The following is a 22,732-nucleotide window of genomic DNA, read 5'->3' as shown; positions in this document are numbered from 1 at the left end:
AGGCGCTTACCATTTAGTTGACGGACACACAGAACGCCGCGCTTTAATAACACAATTGCAGTAGGGGAGGGTGGTCATTAGCGAGTTGCAGTTTGTGCACGATGTCTAAACGACGTCTAAACGAAGTGTAAACGACGTCTAAACGAGGAGTTTGCCTGCCCTCTGGGTGTCGCGTTGAGGGTCTGGTTGTGTACGGTGACGGACACGCTGGCGACTGCTGGGGGGCATAAGAGGGGGGGGGGGGTTGGGGGACAAGGGGGGGGGGACACACGAGAGGGGGGGGGGGGTGACCCCCACCCCGAGACAACACGGCACCCCGAGACATCACGGCACCACGTGACTCACGGCACCACGTGACTCACGCCTTCACCATTCTTCTTCTCTGCACCGCTCGGACGTTCCTCGTTGCACAAAATAAGAAACCCGAGAACGCGTTTACGTTAATTAAAATAATAATGATGATAATCGATTCATGCGATCAATACTCTTAATGATAAAATAATAATCGAGGCGTACGATCGATACTCGGAATAACGCTGCCAATATTTTATTATGACCATTATCACTGAGCACCAATCTCTAAGTATAAAATCAAGGATTACACCCCGTGTCGATTTCCCCGTTGGTTGACATCGTGAGCCACACGACGACCGCGCTGCTCTTCTTCTTCGTCTGTGAGCGTCTCGCCGGGCATTGCCCCGCCACAGCCCTCTCGTCCCCTCCATCGCCCCACCCCCATCACGACAAAGATCCCCCAGGCGTAGGCTCAGCAGACTGTTGGGGCAAGTGCTGTTAGCGAAGGAGCAGACCAACCGACCCCGCCCCTTCTCAATTCTGAGTCATCAAATAATGTTGGGCAGCAATGTCACGTGTTGGGTGACGGGTGCTGCAGGCTGTCACGGGGCGAGGGCAGATCGCACGGTCACTCATGCTGCGAAACATTTTGTTTAGACCGCGTGGTGACCCCTCCCTCCTCTGTAGACAAGGTCACGATGTGGGGTTGACCAAGGCACGACAAACGAGGTGGAAGAGCGTGGCCGTCACGAATTGAAAGCTGCTCGGAGTACAGCAGGACCCGTCGCGAATCACTCCGTACGCATTCTGTCGTCACGATTTTTTTTTTAAAGAGTTAAACGATTTTAACACCACGGATTAAACGCTCCCATGCTACGCAATTTCGGATACATTGCAGAAACGCGGCGTCAGCAACATCGTGGTGGGCAGTGAACGAAGAACGGCGTCGTGAAATGTCCAAGGCTGAAATCTGGATGGAGGGAAAATGAGTGTTTATATCCTCGTCACTAATCAAGCGTCTTTGGGTTTTACATCTACGGCTGTAATTGTCGCGGGCGTGTTTGATTGATTCTATATTCTGCACAGACTTTAATTGAAGACCATTTCCCCCCCGTATTGTTGTCGTTTCTAAACTCACAGCGAGTGTGGACCATCTCTAATCTCAGTGTGTGTGTGGACCATCTCTAATCTGACAGTGAGTGTGTGTGGACCATCTCTAATCTCACAGTGAGTGTGTGTGGACCATCTCTAATCTCACAGTGAGTGTGTGGACCATCTCTAATCTCACAGTGAGTGTGTGTGGACCATCTCTAATCTCACAGTGTGTGTGTTTGGACCATCTCTAATCTCACAGTGTGTGTGTGTGTGTTTGTGGACCATCTCTAATCTCACAGTGTGTGTGTGGACCATCTCTAATCTCACAGTGAATGTGGACAATCTCTAATCTCACAGTGAGTATATGTGGACCATCTCTAATCTCACAGTGAATGTGGACAATCTCTAATCTCACAGTGAGTATATGTGGACCATCTCTAATCTCACAGTGAGTGTGTGTGGACCATCTCTAATCTCACAGTGTGTGGACCATCTCTAATCTCACAGTGAGTTTGTGTGGACCATCTCTAATATCACAGTGAGTGTATGTGGACCATCTCTAATCTCACAGTGTGTGTGTGGACGATCTCTAATCTCACAGTGACTGTGTGTGGACCATCTCTAATCTCACAGTGAGTGTGGACCATCTCTAATCTCACAGTGAGTGTGTGTGGACCATCTCTAATCTCACAGTGTATGTGGACCATCTCTAATTTCACAGTGAGTGTGTGTGGACCATCTCTAATCTCACAGTGAGTGTGGACCATCTCTAATTTCACAGCGTGTGTGTGGACCATCTCTAATCTCACATTGTGTGTGTGTGGACCATCTCTAATCTCACAGTGTGTGGACCATCTCTAATCTCACAGTAAGTTTGTGTGGACCATCTCTAATATCACAGTGAGTGTATGTGGACCATCTCTAATCTCACAGTGTGTGTGTGGACGATCTCTAATCTCACAGTGACTGTGTGTGGACCATCTCTAATCTCACAGTGAGTGTGGACCATCTCTAATCTCACAGTGAGTGTGTGTGGACCATCTCTAATCTCACAGTGTATGTGGACCATCTCTAATTTCACAGTGAGTGTGTGTGGACCATCTCTAATCTCACAGTGAGTGTGGACCATCTCTAATTTCACAGCGTGTGTGTGGACCATCTCTAATCTCACAGTGTGTGTGTGTGGACCATCTCTAATCTCACAGTGAATGTGGACCATCTCTAATCTCACAGTGAGTGTATGTGGACCATCTCTAATCTCACAGTGAGTGTATGTGGACCATCTCTAATCTCACAGTGTGTGGACCATCTCTAATCTCACAGTGAGTTTGTGTGGACCATCTCTAATATCACAGTGAGTGAGTGTGGACCATCTCTAATCTCACAGTGAGTGAGTGTGGACCATCTCTAATCTCACAGTGTGTGTGGATCATCTCTAATCTCACAGTGTGTGAGTGTGGACCATCTCTAATCTCACAGTGTGTGTGGACCATCTCTAATCTCCCAGTGTGTGTGGACCATCTCTAATCTCACAGTGAGTGTGTGTGGATCTTCTCTAATCTCACAGCGAGTGTGGATCATCTCTAATCTCACAGCGTGTGTGGACCATCTCTAATCTCACAGTGTGTGTGTGTGGACCATCTCTAATCTCACAGCGTGTGTGTGTGGACCATCTCTAATCTCACAGCGTGTGTGTGTGGACCATCTCTAATCTCACAGTGAGTGTGTGTGGACCATCTCTAATCTCACAGCGAGTGTGGACCATCTCTAATCTCACAACGTGTGTGGACCATCTCTAATCTCACAGTGAGTGTGTGTGGACCATCTCTAATCTCACAGTGTGTGTGGACCATCTCTAATCTCACAGTGTGTGTGGACCATCTCTAATCTCACAGTGAGTGTGTGTGGACCATCTCTAATCTCACAGTGAGTGTGTGTGGACCATCTCTAATCTCACAGTGTGTGTGGACCATCTCTAATCTCACAGTGTGTGTGTGTGTGTGGACCATCTCTAATCTCACAGTGTGTGTGTGGACCATCTCTAATTTCACAGCGAGTTTGGGTGGACCATCTCTAATCTCACAGTGTGTGTGGACCATCTCCAATCTCACAGTGTGTGTGGACCATCTCCAATCTCACAGCAAGTGTGGACCATCTCTAATCTCACAGCAAGTGTGGACCATCTCTAATCTCACAGTGTGTGTGTGTGTGGACCACAGAAATGTTGCACAGCAGTAGCAGCAGCCCCGAGTCTCTGCACCACCACCACCACGTCAAGGACTGCACTGCCTTCAGTAGCGGAACTGTGGCACTCGGGCTCCGAAATGTTTAAATGAAATGTCGCTCCACTGGTCACAGTTCAACGTCGCTCGCAGGCAACAACAACAGCGAGCAACAACAACAACAACACCTGCCTCGAGAAGCAATCGTCAACATTCAAAACGGGGCTCTGGCTACCCGGCACCAAAATCCCTTCCCTCCCTCTCCCCCACCGCTCGCTCAATGGCGTCGGCTCCGCTCAGAACTCTGCCTCCTCGCGTGCCGTCTACACCACATCGCGTCCAATCCTCCTGCGGGCGATAATCCCCACCGTGTGCCCCCACACCCGCCAGCCTGCGCGCCGATCGGCGGCGTTCCGTTCGTCGCAGCCTGGAGCGCGGCTCGAACCCCGAGCCGCGCTCACTTCGGGGTGCGCGAGAGTTTACGTCGCACGATCGGCGAGCGGGCCGGGCCGGGCCAACCGGCCACTCGACCTGCCCACGATTCAGTGAACCGTCGCGGTCGTTGGCCCCGAGCAATTCCGAAAGTCAATCCCCGCAATTCCGTGACCCGTCGCGTACGCCCCTCCCTCGTTTCGTTCTCCGTCACCCCTGCCTGCTGGCGCCTCGTGCGGGGTCGGCGTGCTGCGCGCGTGCCTCCGTGTCACTCGAATCATTTTTCAAATGGAGCACAGTTTCACGTGGCGTGTTGTTTTACGTGACGTATCGGGAGCAAAAGGATCGACGTTGATCGTCGGCACGTCCGCACGCACGCCGCCTTGGCGCCACGCAGCGCGTTTCATCGCCGCGATGTTCTCACCCGGTGCCGTCTGTTTTTGGTTAAATCGGGGAAATCGGGTTCTACAACACCTCGTCTAGGCTGGCAATGTCATGCTGAAACACTCGAGAGAAAAAAAAGAGTTTCACAAAACGTTAGGATGATGAATTGGAACCCACGAGCAACTTTGTTAACTGTGGTTACATCGCAGGAAGGGAGTGGAGTCAGGGATGTAATGGATGGAAACAGAGAAAGGAACGGGAGAGGGAAGAGAGGAGACAAAGAAAGGGGAGTGGGAGGAGAAGGAGCGGAGGAACGGGAGTGAAGGGTCAGGAGAGATAAGGATGGAGAGGAAGAGGCTGCATCAGGATCTCGACGCTGCTGCCGCTGCACGGAGAGGAATCCGTTCTCACAGTGGGCGGAGTTCAGAGTGGGGGCGCCCACGTAGACGTCATGTGATTTACGGGAGGCTTGAGCTGATTTATATAGAGCGGTAAATCAAATTTTAAAGCACAACAGGTAGCTTGCATTACACAATTTGTTTTGTAAAGTGATGACATTGCAAATTACAATAAACTATTGCAAGAAATGCTGATTAATTGAAGCTCGCCGATTGAGCACGTTATTTAACTACCATGCTCGATAAGGACATCGACATTATTTGAGAAGAATCTCGTGCGATTTTGCAAGCACACGGGATATGCATCGCGGCTCTGAGCAGGAGCCACCGGCGACACAATTTAGCGTCTTGATTCGGGGTCACAGGAACACGACGCCCCCTGCCTTGCATGGAGATGGTAAAATATGTCAGAAGACTATAGGAGGTATAATCTGCAGAAACGTGCGATAAAAAATTATCGATGTTCGCGCAAAACGATTCGACGCAAGCGTGGCGAGCGTGGGGATAGATTTGAAAAGGTTATTCGGTGACGTTACGCGTATGCCGTGTGACCGGGTCGCGTGAACCCCGCTGACACGGGAACAAGAGGGGGAGCACTACCCGCGGCAACATTTATTTGTCGATTGTCATTGAGCCGAATCGACTTTTGTCAAATCTAACCCCGAATCGGCACGTTTCACCACGTCGCATGGCGATCAACCCTTGGGTGGCGCGACGTCACAACGCGGCCCCCCCGACACCTTCGGAGACCTGGGGGGGAAGGGGGGGGGCCCGGTGTCACGCGGCCCCCTCAGGCCTCCTCAACGGCGAAGGACACGACAGTGAGCGACGCCGAGCGGCGCCGCAAAACCTCCCTGCCGCTCGCCACCAGCGCCGAGACGCGCGGGGAGAGCAGCGGCGCGCCGGCCCCCCCGCGGGGCGGCCCGCCGGGGTCGGGGCTCACAGCGACGTACCCCTCGGGCACGCGCCGCAGGGAGCCGTAGTCCGGCGGCAGGGCCTCCGCGGCGGCGGCGTCGCGGGAGGCCCCGACCGTCGGTTTCGCGGCCGCCGCGGGGGGGCAGCTGATGTCGGCGACGACGGAGAACGAGCAGGCGTTGCGCGTCAGCGAGCCGCGTCGCCACGGGGGGGGGCGCTCCGTGGGGCCCCCGATCGCGACGCCGCCGCCGCCGTCGTCGTTACCGCCGACGTAGGCCGCGTTGGCGCAGCCCAGCGCCTCGCGGAAGCTGGGCGGCGGCGGTGGCGCCGCCTCGGAGTCGCCCGTGCCGCGAGCTCTTCGGCGCTCGGCGCGCGACCGGCGCCGGCGGTAGGCCAAGACGAAGACCATGATGCAGCAGTCGATGCCGAGCTCCCCCACCTCGAGCCACGACAGCACCGAGGAGCCGAACCACAAGCTCCACTGGCTGCCGATGTTCGACAGCAGCCAGATGACCTGCGGGCGTGAGCGGTGAGCGGGGGTGGGGTGGGATGGAGGAGGAGAAGAAAAGAGATTCGATTGGCGTCGGCTCGAACGTCGCGTCGACACGGCGCCGATGGCGCACACCCACGGAGGAGCCTTCGAGCGCGCAGGCGACACCGCGGCACCGGGGCCTGCGGGCCGCGGGGGCCCGGCCCGCGGCCTACGAAGGCGAGGCCAACCGGACAGGGGGTTGGCCCACGCCAACCACACCACTGGCGGCCCGAATGCGGAGCCGGTGGATAACAACGGGATCATCGCGCGATACCCGAGACTCCCATAATGGTGGGGATTGCATGGCCAGTAGGCCACTGACCTAACTGTTCGGATTTTCGAACATCCAATTACGAGACCCCACTGCGATGTTGCGTCAAGTTATTTTCATCATCCACTCTCCGCACACGCACCCGCGACCAACTCGCTCACACGCACCGACAACTCATCCCCGCGCGTTCCGGCCGTCGCGAGTGTGGGACTCACGTTGGTGGCGGCCGACTCGCTGATCGTCTTCATGTTGAGCTCCCGGAAGTAAACGTTCAGCTTGGCCACGTCGTTCCTGACAGAGGGAGACGCGGCAGCGCTCGCCCGATTAATCGCACGAAGGTGCTGGGAGCCAGCGACGCGTAAGGCCCAGAAGGCCGATGGTTGCGCAACGTTATGGTGTCGTAACACGTTTTTTCAGGGGATTTTTGTTTACTTTTCTGGGTGCCGCAGTGGCGAGATGTTAACTACCTCGCCTGGTATGCAGGAGGCCGTAGGTTCAGTCCCGAACCTGACGCCTGTATATTTTTATTGTTTGCGTCTTCCAGTTTTTCCATCCACATTTAGAATCAACGTGCGTTTGGCTGTTATACATTTCCATGTGATAAGCCACTTTATTGGGCGATCATTTGTGGCCAGATCGCTGTGGGCCTGACCTGCTAAAATAAAAAAAAGTTATTAGTAAAAAGAAAAGTGTGCGTCTTACCTCACAGTGGTGACGGAGTAATTATTCTGCAAGGAGAGGAGGTTGAAGATCCATTTCTACGGAACAGAAACGCGCACACAACACGTTACACACGATGCGCGAGGATGGAAAAGTCGTGTGATCGTGCGTTCGTGTTAAGCGTAAATTATTTTTGTCATTATCATTCTCCAACACGGCGCATGGACGAGGTTGACGGTGCCAGGAGGTTGTGGGCCTCACCTCGGAGCTGCTGTCAGGCCAGGCGGCGTATCCTGGGGTCACGGCAAAGCGCTTCGTACTGGGAACAAAACATCGAAGCAAGTGGGACAAAAGCCTTTGTTTTCAATACTCATCAGCAGCCACGGTCTATCCACTGTTGGACGAAGGCCCTCCCCTAGGCTACCACCACATCTCACGATGTTGCGACGAAATATTTGGATATCGCCGTTTCCAGCTCAATGCTCGGACACGGCCACAATGAATGAGAAGGAACCCAATTCCTCGAACGCAAGGCAGACGGGATGCGGGGGCGGGAGAGGGTGACGTACGTGCAGGGCTGTGCACATTTGTCGACGCAGCCGAGCTCGTCGGAGATGAATTGTCGGTAGAGTTTGTAGTAGCAGTGTCCTGCCGGCAGACACAGAGGGAGGCCGCACACCCCGTCACCAACGCCCACAACCCTCTCCCTTCACTCGCAGCGTCACCACCGCAGAGCGACTCTGCGGTCTTCACCGAACCCACGGAGCGCCACGTCCCCAAGGTGGCGTGGTACGAGCGGGAAGCGGCGGTGCAGCGACTGGCGGTGCAGTGGTCGTACATTTGTATGTCGAACTTATTTCGCACCGTGCGTAGCCAACCGAGCTAACCGGGAGGTGTGGGGGAAGGACAACAAGCTAAACAGCTCTAAAGGTCAGCTAACTCGAGTTCGATTCCCAGCCACGGCTACCGTCGGCGACATTGGCACCAGGACTGGGCCTCGTCCAGGTCGACTCGACATCAGCACTGGGGAGACAAAGGTGGTCAAGCGTGGCGCTGGCCACCCACCTCCTTGCGTGCCGTGCCGGCCTTTCATAGGTGCTACTCGCTAACAGCACGTGCCCTAACAAGTGCGGGGGATCTTTGTCTTTGTTACCCCACGCCGTGTTATTGTAGCTGCAGTAGGAGGCGTTGGGAGGGAGGGGGTAGAAGTAGTAACCACAGCCACACGCCTCCACCAGCGCTAGCTGGAAGCAGGAGCGCACGCACGCCTGCACGCATGCACACACACACGCACACACACACACACACGAGTAAACACGCCGATCCCTGTCTGCGATATCATCTCCGTTAACGCGTGGCGCGGCGTCTGTGGTTTGGCGGCGGTGGCGGGGGGACGGGCGGGGGACTCCGGCACCTGCACGGTGTAGGCGGAGGAGTAGAGGTTCAACACGGGAACGTTGCTGCCGTCCTCCGTGCAGTTCCCGTACGGGTCGGGCATTCGAGTCGCCTCCAACTGTACAAGAACAAGGCATGCGTCTCACCGTGCGTCACACACGATGCGTCACACACCGCGGGCCACACACCGTGCGTCACACACACACGTCACACACCACACGTCACACCGTGTCACACACCACACGTCACACACCGCATGTCACACACCATGTCACACACCGCGGGTCACACACCGCGGGTCACACACCGTGCGTCACACCATGTCACACACCGCGAGTCACACACCGCATGTCACACACCGCACGTCACACACCGCATGTCACACATCGCACGTCACACACCGCACGTCACACACCGCACGTCACACACCGCACGTCACACACCGCACGTCATACCGTGTCACACAGCACACGTCACACACCGCATGTCACACCATGTCACACACCGCGGGTCACACACCGTGCGTCACACCATGTCACACACCGCGAGTCACACACCGCATGTCACACACCGCACGTCACACCGTGTCACACACCACACGTCACACCATGTCACACACCATGATTCACACATTGCGCATCACACCGTGTCACAGACCACACGTCATACCGTGTCACACACCACACGTCATACACCGTGCGTCACACCGCGTCTCACACCATGTCACACACCGCACGTCACACTGCACGTCACACGTCACACACCGCACGTCACACACCGCGTCACACACCGCACATCACACACCGCGTCACACACCGCATCACACACCGTGTCACACACCGCGTGTCACACCATGTCACACACCGCGATTCACACATCGCGCATCACACCGTGTCACACACCGCACGTCACACACCTCTGGGGTGCCATAAAGTGATAATAAAACAAATAAGGGAAGGAGAGTAGCAATGTCAATCTTTCGTGTTTTTGTTCAAAATAACATTTACCAATGCCCCACAACGTTCATCCCACAATGCTCTGCTCCATCCCACAATTTCTTTTATGCATCCTACAACGCCTTATAAAGTCGCACGATGCCACGCTCCACCGCACAATACCCACGGCGCCCCGCTCTGCCCGACGCTACCCACGGCACCCTGCAGCACGATGCCCGCGCGGCGCCTCGCACCATGCGGATGCCGAGCGAGGTCTCGAAGCCCGGGCGCATGTCGAAGCCGCCCTCCTCCATGAAGGGCGGCGACTCCTGGTCGTGTACCATGATGCGGGCGCCCGCCACCGTGGACAGGAAGGGGATGTAGTCGTTCTGCTCCGTGCGCAGGATCAGCGACAGGCCTGGCACGGCAAGCAGGGCGCTTACTCTCACGCGGCGACGGCGGCGGCGTCGCCCCGCGAACCGCGCACGTTCACGCGAGACCAACGCATCGCCCCGTACGGCCCCGCGGCCGCTCGCGAGCGGCGCACGAAGGGGGCGGTGCGGCCGGCACCCTGCCCGACCGCCTTTGTCTTCTCGAGCCGCTGATGTTCTTACGCACGCCACCGAGAACTCGTTTGAGGCAAGGTCGACCGAGAGGAAGGCCTAGGACCGATTCGGAGAGTCGTCACCAGTGTTGCGGCCGTGAGCGGGAATCGAACTCGGGTCGGCCGGGTCGGGACACGACTCGTGCTGCGACGCGGCGCTCGGGAGAAGCCGGCAGAGCGGGGCTCACCGTAGTCCCAACCCGGTTAGTGAGACTCACCATAGTCTCGGCCCGGCTTGGAGGCTTGCCACAGTTTGGACGAGTTGGCGCTGTTGAACGTGTAGCAGTTGCCGTAAGTCGGGTGGTGGAAGCGGCTGTATTCACTGCACGCCGGGGATACAAAGACGGCGGAGACAGAGAGCCGCACTTAGTGGAAGCGCACACGCTTGTAGGTACGTGTCGGTGTGCGTGTGCGTCTGCGCACTTGTGGAGAGCGGTGGTGCAGCGGTGAGCGCACTGCGCTACGAACCCAGCGACCCGAGTTCGATTCCCGCTCACAGCCAACACCAGTGATGATTCTCTGAACCGGTCCTGGGCCTCCACTAGGTTAACTCAAGTGATTACCTCGTGTCATGAGTAAACATCGCCACTAGGGAGACAAAAGCGGTCGGGCGTGGTGCTGGCCACCCACCCCATCGTGTGCCGTGCCGGCCTTCATAGGTGCTACCCGCTAATAGCACTTCTCCCGACAGTCTGTCTACGTCTATGCGGGGGATCTTTGTGTAATAACTACGACACTCCACACCGTCTGCTTCATTCACAATGGACGTTAAAGACGCCATTCTCAAGCGTAGGCCATGGTGTGCTGGCGTCAGGGCCAGAATCGGCCGAATTAAAAAAATATTACCTGGAAATTACTCGTTTCGGAAAAGACAGCAGCGGCAGCCGCAGCCCCCTACTACGAAAAACCTGGCAGGACCCTCCTGAAACAGCCGGATGGTGGCGGCAGTGGTGGTGGTGGTGGTGGCAGTGGTGGTGGTGGCTACGCTGCTGCACGGGCCGCTGGCTCTACTCCAGGCGTTGTTGCGAAACTCCCTTCCCGTGGGCGTCGAGGTGGTGCCATACCCTTGATTACCAGGAGAAGGCGGTACAGCAAGTCAACTAACCGGCATCTGTTTCCATCTGCATGAGGATAGAGCGTTGCCCCCTCGCACGCATGTGGATTTTCTCTGGGCGCTTCGCTTTCCTCCCGCACGTACAATAAACACTCGTCATTAATTGGCCGATAACATCCTCAAATAAAAAACTCCAATGCAGCGGGAGACCCAGTTGAAATACAAAGAGTCCTTCGACTCACTCGGGCATTCCTGGATGAATAAGTGCATTCTAGTGATCATTCATAATAATAACGATGCGAACTATTGCAACTCGCGCAATGCGAAGTGCGAGTTGACACGCGCTCGCCTGTCGCTGCAGGGCATCCCGCTGAACATGCAGGAGAAGATGAAGTCCTCGATGTTGGCGTCGTCGGACTGCTTGATGTAGGAGGGAACCTGGCTCATGATGTTGACGTACTGGAAGGTGTACCACTCGGTCACCGCCTGCACGCCCGACCCGTACGACTGGTAGAAGCAGTCGCCGCCCGTCGCGTTGCACTGCACGGGGGGCGGAGGGGAGCGGGGGACGGGGGGAGGAGGAGGGGGGGGGGAGACACGGAGGACGTCGGCCGGAGACGCGGCGGGAACTCGTTGTTCACGCGCCGGGGACGCGGCGAGGAGGCGCGAGGACGCGCGGGAGGACGACGTGGGCGCGGCGAAGACGCGGGGATGCACGGGGACGTACGACACTCGGGGCGGGGACGGGAAGACGCTAGGTAGATGCGGCGAGCGACGGGAGAGCGCGAGGAGACGTGGGAAGAGCGTGCGAGAGCCGACGCAGCGGGCGCACCAACTTGAAGCCGACGGTGTCCGGCCCGGTCCTCTCCAGGACGACGCCGGTGTCGAGCCGGATTCCCGGGGCGGCGGCAGTGCCCGCAGCCTTCGTGGCGGGCGGCTGGTAGCCATAGAGCTGCTGCAGGGCCTGCCCCGTCATCGAGTCGAGCTGGCTCAGGGAGCTCTGCACTACCTCGTACCTTATGCACACGTGGGTGTGGGGGGGGGGGGCAAAGGTAAAGAGAACGATCCCCCGTGTAGGCCGCAGGGCGCCTGGTCGCCTCTGTGTTTTTTTATTTGACACGTGTCCGTCCATCTGTCCATCAGCATCCAGCGTCGTTCTGTCTGTCTGTGCATCGTCCATCCATCTGTTTGTCCATGATGTGGTCAGCCATCTAACTGTGTCCACGTGTGCGTACATCAGTCAGTCTGTCCATCCATCTATCCACGTGTCCATTCGTCCTTCTATCCATCCGTGTCTGTATCCATCTGCCTGTCCGTGTCCATCTGTATAGTTGTCCGAGTGTCCATCCATATGTTTGCCCAAGTGTCCATCCATCCTTCTGTCTGTGTCCACCAATCTGTCTGTCTGGGTGTCCACCTGCCTTCCCCGTGCATTAACACACACACCACAACCCAAACCACCCACCACACAGACCACAACCCAACCCACCCACAACACACGCCACAACCCACCCACCGGTATGGGTTGAGGCTGCAGACGGTGATGGCAGGGAAGGTGCTCTGCTGGAACATGAGGCCCATGGTGACGGCCACCGTGTAGCTGTAGTACTGCAGGAAGACGAGGGCGCTCGTGTAGTAGAAGAGGATGACGGTGACGGTGAAGAGCAGCGACCAGAAGGCCGTCTTGAGCTTGTTGCGCTTGGAGCACACGAGGCGGATGGTGCCGTGGATGGTGGTGTTGTCGCAGAAGAACTCGAACATCTCATCGTACGAGTCGTAGAAGTCCGTCACGCTGCCCCTCCAGAACTCCAGCACCGTGGGCGGCCGGCGCTCCGGCACCGCGTCCCCCGTGCCCGCCGGCTCGCCCATCGCGGGGGTTGAGCGCGACGCGGGCGGGTGGAGGCGGTGGTCCCTGGCCGCGGGTGGAGGCGGTGGTCCCTGGCCGCGGGTGGAGGCGGTGGTCCCTGGCCGCGGGTGGAGGCGGTGGTCCCTGGCCGCGGGTGGAGGCGGTGGTCCCTGGCCGCGGGTGGAGGCGGTGGTCCCTGGCCGCGGGTGGAGGCGGTGGTCCCTGGCCGCGGGTGGAGGCGGTGGTCCCTGGCCGCGGGTGGAGGCGGTGGTCCCTGGCCGCGGGTGCTTGCGGTGTCGCCGAGGGGTGGTGGTGGCTTTTGGTGGAGGAGGTGAAATGGCTGCCGAGGGGTGGGGGGGCAGGAACGAGGTGAGTGGGAGAGAAACACAAACGAGGTGAGTGGGAGAGAAACACAAACGAGGTGAGTGGGAGAGAAACACAAACGAGGTGAGTGGGAGAGAAACACAAACGAGGTTAGCGAGAGAGAAACACAAACGAGGTGAGTGGAAGAGAAACACAAACGAGGTGAGTGGGAGAGAAACACAAACGAGGTGAGTGGGGAGAGAAACACAAACGAGGTGAGTGGGAGACAAACGAGGTGAGTGGGAGAGAAACACAAACGAGGTGAGTGGGAGAGAAACACACAAACAAGCAAACAGACCCTCGGAGATTCACTGTCGAAAGAGACTTCCTTTACAACATCGATTGAGAAACATATTTCAGAAAACACATTTAATATTGATAAATATTCATATTTATAAATAAATGTTAACATTTAATATTTCAGAAAACCGCGTGCGCATTGTTTTTATTTTCACTGGAGAAGAAATAAAAAAGAACTCACGACTTGCGTCTGGAGCTTCCTTAGGCCGCGCCGTTCAGCAGAGAGCACAACGCTCGTGGGCTTCTCCCGTCCTCACGGCTGACGCTCAGATTCTTGAGTCTGGGTGGCTGCTCACACGGCACGGGGAGGGGGACAGCACGGGCTGTTACCGGGCCGGAGAACCGCGCGGCCGAGATCGCCGCTCTGGAACACGGCGGCGGAAAGACCCGGCCGCACTCCGTCCTGAATTATACCACCACCACCACCACCCTCACCCAGCCATCAGGGGGCCACCTGCCCCCCCCCCAGCAAGCAGTGAGCTGCCTTGCATTGCTTCTGAACCGGCCACGGCAGGTGCAGTCACCTTCTCCACAAATGAAAAGTTAAAGGAGTTCTCAAATGTGACTGTGGTGCAACGCAACAGTGGAACACATTGCAAGTCGGTGGGTCTCTGTGTGATGAGTCTGTGGGTCTCTGTGTGACGAGTCGGTGGGTCTCTGTGTGATGAGTCGGTGGGTCTCTGTGTGATGAGTCTGTGGGTCTCTGTGTGATGAGTCTGTGGGTCTCTGTGTGATGAGTCTGTGGGTCTCTGTGTGATGAGTCTGTGGGTCTCTGTGTGACGAGTCTGTGGGTCTCTGTGTGATGAGTCTGTGGGTCTCTGTGTGACGAGCCTGTGGGTTTGTGTGATGAGTGTTTGGGTCTCTGTGTGATGAGTCGGTGGGTCTCTGTGTGACGAGTCTGTGGGTCTCTGTGTGACGAGTCGGTGGGTCTCTGTGTGATCAGTCGGTGGGTCTCTGTGTGATGAGTCGGTGGGTCTCTGTGTGATGAGTCTGTGGGTCTCTGTGTGATGAGTCTGTGGGTCTCTGTACGGGTCTGTGGGTCTCTGTGTGATGAGTCTGTGGGTCTCTGTACGAGTCTGTGGGTCTCTGTATGAGTCTGTGGGTCTCTGTATGAGTCTGTGGCTCTCTGTACGAGTCTGTGGGTCTCTGTACGAGTCTGTGGGTCTCTGTACGAGTCTGTGGGTCTCTGTGTGATGAGTCTGTGGGTCTCTGTGTGATGAGTCTGTGGGTCTCTGTACGAGTCTGTGGGTATCTGTGTGATGAGTCTGTGGGTCTCTGTACGAGTCTGTGGGTCTCTGTATGAGTCTGTTGGTTTCTGTACGAGTCTGTGGGTGTCTGTGTGATGAGTCTGTGGGTCTCTGTACGAGTCTGTGGGTGTCTGTGTGATGAGTCTATGGGTCTTTGTGTGATGAGTCTGTGGGTCTCTGTGTGATGAGTCTGTAGGTCTCTGTACGAGTCTGTGGGTCTCTGTACGAGTTTGTGGGTCTCTGTACGAGTCTGTGGGTCTCTGTACGAGTCTGTGGGTCTCTGTACGAGTCTGTGGGTCTCTGTACGAGTCTGTGGGTGTCTGTGTGATGAGTCTGTGGGTCTCTGTGTGATGAGTCTGTGGGTCTCTGTGTGATGAGTCTGTGGTATCGACACTCGCTCTCCGCTGAAGCCAGCAGCTGGATTCACAACTCGGACATCGATTCACAGTCGCTACTCGACTCGTGTCCGTACTAAATCGCTCGCACAAGGCGGCAGGTGCAGACTACGCAATCGGCTTCAACGGAGACCGCTCGCCGCACGCAGCGCACCAGAACCTCGATGGAGACAAACGCCGCTCACACGGCCGTCAAGTTCCCTCCCCGGGGGATCGAGTGCTGTTAGCGAGGGCCGTGATTGGGCGAGCCTCTCACCCACCTTGCCTTCCCAAAGCAGCCACCTTCCCATGCCGTAGTGGTGGATCACAGGGAGGACGGCGGTCATAGGACGAGCTGGCGAGTCAGCCCCTGGCGGAGGTAGACATGGGCCCACGGCCTGCTCCACCGCCACCGAAGACAAAGATCCACCGTGTAGCCTTAACATCTCCTCTATTTAGCCCTGAGAGTGGTGTAAATTCCACATTCTTATGGCGGGGGCGAGTATATCCATATCACAACCACTGTCGACTTTACCACAACGTGGTACTTACTTTGTTCACACTGTAGAGATGATGGGCTGTCACCCCCACCAACCAGGATACGAAGTTGCAGCAGCCTTACGATTCCTGGCTGCCTGCTCCAAATAACTGTACACTGAATTTTGATTTAAAGCTTTCGTGACTGCAGTAATTCATATTCTTAGTTTTTTCGGTAAAGTCACGTTGAAGAGAAACAACGAAATAACAAAATATATATAAAAAACAATAAAAAATTCTCACGACGTTTCGACCATAACTCAAACGGTCATCATCAGGTGTTTGATGATGACCGTTTGAGTTATGGTCGAAACGTCGTGAGAATTTTTTATTGTTTTATATATATTTTGTTATTTTGTTGTTTCTCTTCAACGTGACTTTACCGAAAAAACTAAGAAAACTGTACACTGCTTTACCCAGGGCCTGTGCTGTCAACAAAGGGCAGTGCAGCAAAGTGCATCGGTCTGCTCTGTACTATACTCCCAACGTCTCGCCACGTTGACCAGCGCGGTGAAGTATGGTAAAACAAAACAAGTCACACAACCCCCATGACATGGGTAGGCCCTCATCTCATCCAGCGGTGGATCGACAAAAGGGCTGTTCTCAAGACTCTTTTTCAGGAGGGTCCTGCTACGTTGGGATGACCGCCCAATTCCATGAACGAGATGGGGCGATGACATTTAGCTCGCGTGATAGGGGCTACACGCACGGATTATTAGGTCGCGAGTGATGGTGACAGCCTGACGGACTGGGGAGGCATTGATGCAGCAGTGGAGAGATCATGGAAACTGGGGCGGCATGGTGGCATGATATTATCCGCCTCGCCTTGTCTGCAGGGGTCGCGGGTTCGATCCTGACCCTGACGCCTGCTGCTGTATATTTGAAGTGTGCGTGTCTCTCTCTCTCTCATCATCATCACGGTGGCTAGGAGATGTTAACCACCTCGCCCGGTATACAGGAGGTCGCGGGTTCGATCCTGACCCTGACGCCTGCTGCTGTATATTTGAAGTTTGCGTGTCTCTCTCTCTCTCATTATCATCATGGTGGCTAGGAGATGTTAACTACCTCGCCTAGTGTACAGGAGGTCGTAGTGTACAGGAGGTCGTGGGTTCGATCCTGACCCTGACGCCTGCTGCTGCTGTATATTTGAAGTTTGCGAGTCTCTCGCCCCGTGATCGCGTGGATTTTTCTCCGGGTCCTCTAGTTTCCCCCTCCACATTAAGAAACGCGCGTTCTAGAGTATCTGGCTGCTTATATTTCCATCCGATAAGCCACTTCGTTGAGCTGTCATTGGTGATAGCCAGGTCGCTTCTACATAGCTCAGTGGGATCATAGCTGGGAAAATAGAAATAGTTTTGTTCCGTTGTAGAGTTTACTGCTGCTGCAGACTGTGCGTGTACAACTTACCATTCCCTCTGCTCTGTATGGGAGAAAATCACGCGGGAGGGAGAGAGACGCGCAAACTCCAAACGTACAGCAGGCGTCAGGGTCGGGATCGAACCCACGACCTCCTGTATATAAAGCCGGGAGTTAACATCTCGCCTCCGCGGTGCCCTATATAGACAAACACGTATTCTATGAATCTTGACTTAAAGCTTTCGTGACTGCAGGCGTTCATACTCGTTGGGTCTTTCGATAAAGTCACGTAGGTAGAAGACGATTGCTTGTGTTGCGGTCGAAACGTCGTGATATTTTTTATTAACTTTATTTGTTATTTTATTGTTATTTTTTCTATCTACGTGACTTTACCGAAAGAACCATAGAATACTCTTTAGTTTTTTCGGCAAAGTCACGTAGGTAAAATAAAATAAAACTAAATTAAATCACGACGTTTCGGAGGCAACACAAGCTTCCGTCTTAAGGTGGAACAGTCACAGAATTAATGACCTCTACGGGGAGGATTTTCACCTATGTGTTAGAGCTTTTAACAGACAACGAGATAAGAAGTCACAGCTCATTGAGACGCTAATCTTCCTCAAAAGATGCCGCCCGGTCGTCTCAAGAGCTGCCCACTTGGCACACCTATTCTGCTGTGACTGTTCCACCTGAAGACGGAAGCTTGTGTTGCCTCCGAAACGTCGTGATTTAATTTAGTTTTCTTTTATTTTACCTACGTGACTTTACCGAAAAAAAAAACAAAGAGTATGAATCCTTGCAGTCACGAAAGCTTCAAATCTAGAACCATAGAATATCCTGCAGTCACGAAAGTTAAGTCAAAATTTAGACACTATATAGACATACTACTATATAGACATACTACTATATAGACATACTACTATATAGACATACTACTATATAGACATACTACTATATAGACATACTACTATATAGACATACTACTATATAGACATACTACTATATAGACATACTACTATATAGACATACTACTATATAGACATACTACTATATAGACATACTACTATATAGACATAATACTATATAGACATACTACTATATAGACATACTACTATATAGACATACTACTATATAGACATACTACTATATAGACATACTACTATATAGACATACTACTATATAGACATACTACTATATAGACATACTACTATATAGACATACTACTATATAGACATACTACTATATAGACATACTACTATATAGACATACTACTATATAGACATACTACTATATAGACATACTACTGGGCCAAGACAAATATTCATCATCGCTGTTCCGGCTGTCGGCAGGAATCAAACTCGGGTCGCCGGGTTTGAAGCGAAAAAGCACGCGGACACACACACACACAACAAAACACACAACACCGCTCTGCACACACGGAAACCCGATACAGGTGATGGGACACTGCCATGACACTGAGCGAGTGTAAGAGGAGCAGATTGTTGACTTGATTTGGTGAACTAGGTAACAGATGAACCAGGTGTACGTTTTAAGTGGGGAGCGGGTGGGAGCGGCGGAGCAGCGGTCGGAACCCGGCTGCCCGAGTTCGGCACCCGGCCACGGTTGTGAGTGGCTACGGGCTAAGGGGCCGTCCATAAATGACGTCACGCGATTTTGGACGAATTTTGACCCCCCCCCCCCTTCGTCACACGGCGTCACAAAAACTCAGACCCCCCCCTCAAATATGACGTCACAAATCTCTGCCCTCCCCCCAAAATAAAACATGCTTCAAATCGCTTTAAACTATTGTCATTGTAGTGCGTATTTAATGTGGCGCTGGACTCTGATGTTGTAGGAGAAAGCATTTATTAAAAAGTATATTTAATTAAGTAGAACGTGTTGTCTATATTTATTTAAAGTTGCGCATAGTGATGTGACGTCACATTTCTCACACATCGTCACAAATGTCTGACCGCTCCCCCCCCCCCCCCCTAGGTGCGTGACGTCATTTATGGCCGGCCCCTAAGACGGTGGTCAGCGGGTCCCCGTTCCCCGATGCCAAGTCTCTCCACGTCCCTGGGATCCTCGAGCACATCGCCCAGCTACGACGGCCCCGTCCCACCCCCCACGCCTCTCTCTTGACGGCAACGAACACAAATTACACGAAACATTTAAGTGATTGAAAAAAATATATCTTTGAGATTTATTCTCAAAAAAACTGCACGGCAAGTGATAGTGTAAACTACAAGTTGGCTATTTGTCTTCTTTTGCTTATTACTATTTAAAATAAAATGTTCTGCATCCTTGCTTACAGCTTTTAAGAAAATATATAAACTCCAACAGCCAAATCGCAGATTCCTAGCTTAGTGAACGACTAATTCACACGGTCAACACAACACGTACCACCCATACACGTACTCACCCATACACGTACTCACCCATACACATACCCACCCATACACGTACTCACCCATACACGTACCCACCCATACACATACCCACCCATACACGTACCACCCATACACGTACCCACCCATACACGTACACCTAGATTGAAAACTAATTTCTTTAGAACTGCTTCTTGTTTTTAGCTTGTTGTCCTTCCACGGCACCTCCGATTAGCGCGGTTGGCTACGTACGGTGCAAAAGAAGTCCAACATTCACGTAAACGCGCCCATTTAGGCGTACCAAAGTTTGAACTGCATTCTGCGAACTCGTCTCTACGCCACCCGTCTCCTTTCTCAGACGTCTGCCGTCACCGCCTTCTTTTCTTCCCTGTAGCTCTCTCTCCGTAATATTTACTCCGGAACTTTGCACTCGATTCTCCACCCAGTTACCATCAAATTGTCCACATTGCTTCTGGAACCCAATTCGCTCGTCGCCTTACCCGGCTTCTCGTGATACTGATCAATGTTCCTAATCAAATCCACATTCATGTCGAGTCTCTTCTTTAATAATTGCACACGTCCCAAGAAATCTAAAGCGGTGCCTTCCTCGAATTATTCTCGTGAATGTGCGTGTGTTGTTACTCTGCTGCTGCTGCTGTAATATCGCCTTGTGTGTGTGAACAGAGTCACCGCGTGTCGAGATGGCGCGTGCCCTTGTCGCCTATAATGCGGCACCGCGGTGGCTAGGAGATGTTGACTACCTCGCCTGCTTTACAGGAGGTCGTCGGTTCGATCCCGACCCTGACGCCTGCTGTATTATTTGGAGTCTGCGTGTCTTTCTCCCGGTGGCCGCGTGGATTTTTCTCCGCATTCTCCGGTTGCTATACATTTGCACAAATAACGCCACTGCGTTATTTGTGCAAATGTATACAAAAGCTTTAAAGCGCAGTGGGCCTTACCTGATCTAATAAAGGGTTTAAATGTTTTAAATATAGTCTTGTACAATCCAGCAGCATTTGATTAAACAGCCTGCTGCTGCTGATGAGACCCAGAATGGTGAAACTTGTTCAGAGTTCTCGTGTTTGAAACCGATAAGAATGCTCCTGGGAATCGCTTCTGGCCCGCTAAACTAACCCTGGACTCATGGAACAGACGCGTTTCATTCCCGACTCAATTGTCTCGCTCCACCATCGCCTCGATGTAGTCATAATTATTACCGGCGCGTCTCTTACAGCAACATCAGCCGTACGAAGATCGAGACTCGAATAAAATGTCAGTGCTAAGCGGCGTAATGAGTTTATTATATGCAATCGTGCAATGGTTAGACATACAACTAGACTTGACGACTGTATGATGAGTGTATTTAAGTGACGTGTGTGTGTGTAGTCGGGGAGCGGTGGTCAGTGCATGACGCTAGGAACCTGGCGACCGCAGTTTTATTCGCGCTCACGACCAATGTCAGTGGAGAGATATCTGATAGGTCTACGGGTCTCTGTGCGAGGCTGGGGAGACAAAGGCGGCCGGTCGTGGTGTTGAACCATCCAGCCGTAACATTGCGTTAAGTGCTCACTAACAGCACTTGCCCCATCGATTCGCACGGAGAATGAACGAGTGTGAGTGAGTGAGTGGATGAGTGAGTGTATGAGTGAGTGTGTGAATGAATGTATGTGTGGACGAGTGAGTGAGTGTATGAGTATGTGAGTGTGGATGAGTGTATGAGTGAATGAGGGAGTGAATGAGTGAATGAGGGAGTGTATGAGTGAATGAATAAGTGAGTGAATGAGTGAGTGAATGAGTGTGTGAGTGAGTGAGATCGCCCGTGTGCGTCAGAGAGCCTCACCTGTGAGTGAGGGCGAGGGAGCGTCTCACCCGGGATGTGGGTGCGAGGTTCTGCAGCGGGGAGCGATCCTCGTCTCGCCTGTGAGTGCCACCCGAAACCGGTCCGGCCTGCCCGTGGCGAGCCACGCCGACTCCTCCACCCCAGCCTCGCACACAGCCACTGGACAAAGGCGCCCCCTCCCACCTCCTCCCCCTCCTGCCCCCCTCCACCTCCCCCCCCTGCCCCCCTCCACCTCCTCCCCCCCCTGCCCCCTCCCCCTCCTCCCCCTCCCACCTCCTCCCCCTCCTGCCCCCCCCGGTCCACCTCCTCCCCCCCCTGCCCCCCCCGGTCCACCTCCTCCCCCCCCGGTCCACCTCCCTCCCGCCCCGCTATGCGGCCTTTAACAGACTGTCGGGGCAAGTGATTTTTTTTTAAATTAGCGAACACGCGAGGGGGTGGATGGCCAATACCCCACGCCCCGGCCGCCTTTATCTCCCCAGTGGCGATGTTGACGCACCGCGCCAGGGTCTACATCGCACCGGGAGAGACTCGGGCCGCTTCGGATCATTATTCATCGTCACTGGTGTTGGCCGTGAGCGGGAATCGAACTCGGGTCACCGTGGGGTCCCGAAAATATATTGCAGTGCTCCTCACCACACGCTGTGTGTGTGTCTACAGGTGGAGCTGTAATCCTCACCACTCCCTGTGTGTCTACAAGTGGAGCTGTAATCCTCACCACACGCTGTGTGTGTCTACAGGTGGAGCTGTAATCCTCACCACACCGTGTGTGTGTGTCTACAGGTGGAGCTGTAATCCTCACCACTCCCTGTGTGTCTACAAGTGGAGCTGTAATCCTCACCACTCCCTGTGTGTCTACAAGTGGAGCTGTAATCCTCACCACTCCCTGTGTGTCTACAAGTGGAGCTGTAATCCTCACCACACCGTGTGTGTGTGTGTCTACAAGTGGAGCTGTAATCCTCACCACTCCCTGTGTGTCTACAGGTGGAGCTGTAATCCTCACCACACCGTGTGTGTGTCTACAGGTGGAGCTGTAATCCTCACCACTCGCTGTGTGTGTCTACAGGTGGAGCTGTAATCCTCACCACACGCTGTGTGTGTGTGTCTACAGGTGGAGCTGTACTCCTCACCACACCGTGTGTGTGTCTACAGGTGGAGCTGTACTCCTCACCACACGCTGTGTGTATGTCTACAGGTGGAGCTGTAATCCTCACCACACCGTGTGTGTGTCTACAGGTGGAGCTGTAATCCTCACCACACGCTGTGTGTGTGTCTACAAGTGGAGCTGTAATCC

The 22,732-nt window shown here is 54.1% G+C and overlaps 1 protein-coding gene across 2 annotated transcripts; it reads right to left on the bottom strand.

The window, feature by feature from the left end:
- Window positions 1-524: 524 nt before the first annotated feature.
- On the bottom strand, window positions 525-21,609 carry LOC116950444 (epithelial sodium channel subunit alpha-like). 2 transcript variants are annotated; one of them, XM_076072954.1, is made up of 15 exons: window positions 21,442-21,609; window positions 15,603-15,719; window positions 13,882-13,988; window positions 12,708-13,377; window positions 12,024-12,207; window positions 11,541-11,731; window positions 10,356-10,459; window positions 9,788-9,951; window positions 8,618-8,716; window positions 8,357-8,471; window positions 7,773-7,851; window positions 7,465-7,522; window positions 7,246-7,301; window positions 6,759-6,834; window positions 525-6,254 (listed from the first exon to the last, which is right to left on the bottom strand). In XM_076072954.1, the coding sequence occupies exons 4-15, from the start codon at window positions 13,058-13,060 to the stop codon at window positions 5,616-5,618; spliced, it is 2,118 nt and encodes a 705-aa protein (XP_075929069.1). In that variant the 5' UTR covers window positions 13,061-13,377; window positions 13,882-13,988; window positions 15,603-15,719; window positions 21,442-21,609; the 3' UTR covers window positions 525-5,615. The 2 variants fall into 2 exon arrangements, with proteins under 2 accessions (XP_075929069.1, XP_032824081.1); XM_032968190.2 differs by lacking the exon at window positions 15,603-15,719.
- Window positions 21,610-22,732: the final 1,123 nt, after the last annotated feature.

The sequence above is a fragment of the Petromyzon marinus genome, chromosome 39 (genome assembly GCF_048934315.1).
Source record: "Petromyzon marinus isolate PM22_M1 ecotype Great Lakes invasive population chromosome 39, UKy_Petmar_22M1.pri1.0, whole genome shotgun sequence".
Taxonomy (NCBI): Eukaryota; Metazoa; Chordata; class Hyperoartia; order Petromyzontiformes; family Petromyzontidae; genus Petromyzon; species Petromyzon marinus.
The sequence above is the reverse complement of the archived record's forward strand: the minus strand, read 5'-3'. Positions and strand labels throughout refer to the sequence as shown.

What these genes read in the sequence shown, in the direction of transcription:
- LOC116950444 (XM_076072954.1), bottom strand. Translation starts at nt 13,060, where the DNA reads ATGGGCGAGCCGGCGGGCACGGGGGACGCGGTGCCGGAGCGCCGGCCG. An exon ending in TGCAGCCTCAACCCATACCG is followed by an intron (nt 12,208 to 12,707) that starts GTGGGTGGGTTG and finishes CGTGTGCATAAG; the next exon opens with GTACGAGGTAGTGCAGAGCT. An exon ending in GGCCTGACAGCAGCTCCGAG is followed by an intron (nt 7,302 to 7,464) that starts GTGAGGCCCACA and finishes TCTGTTCCGTAG; the next exon opens with AAATGGATCTTCAACCTCCT.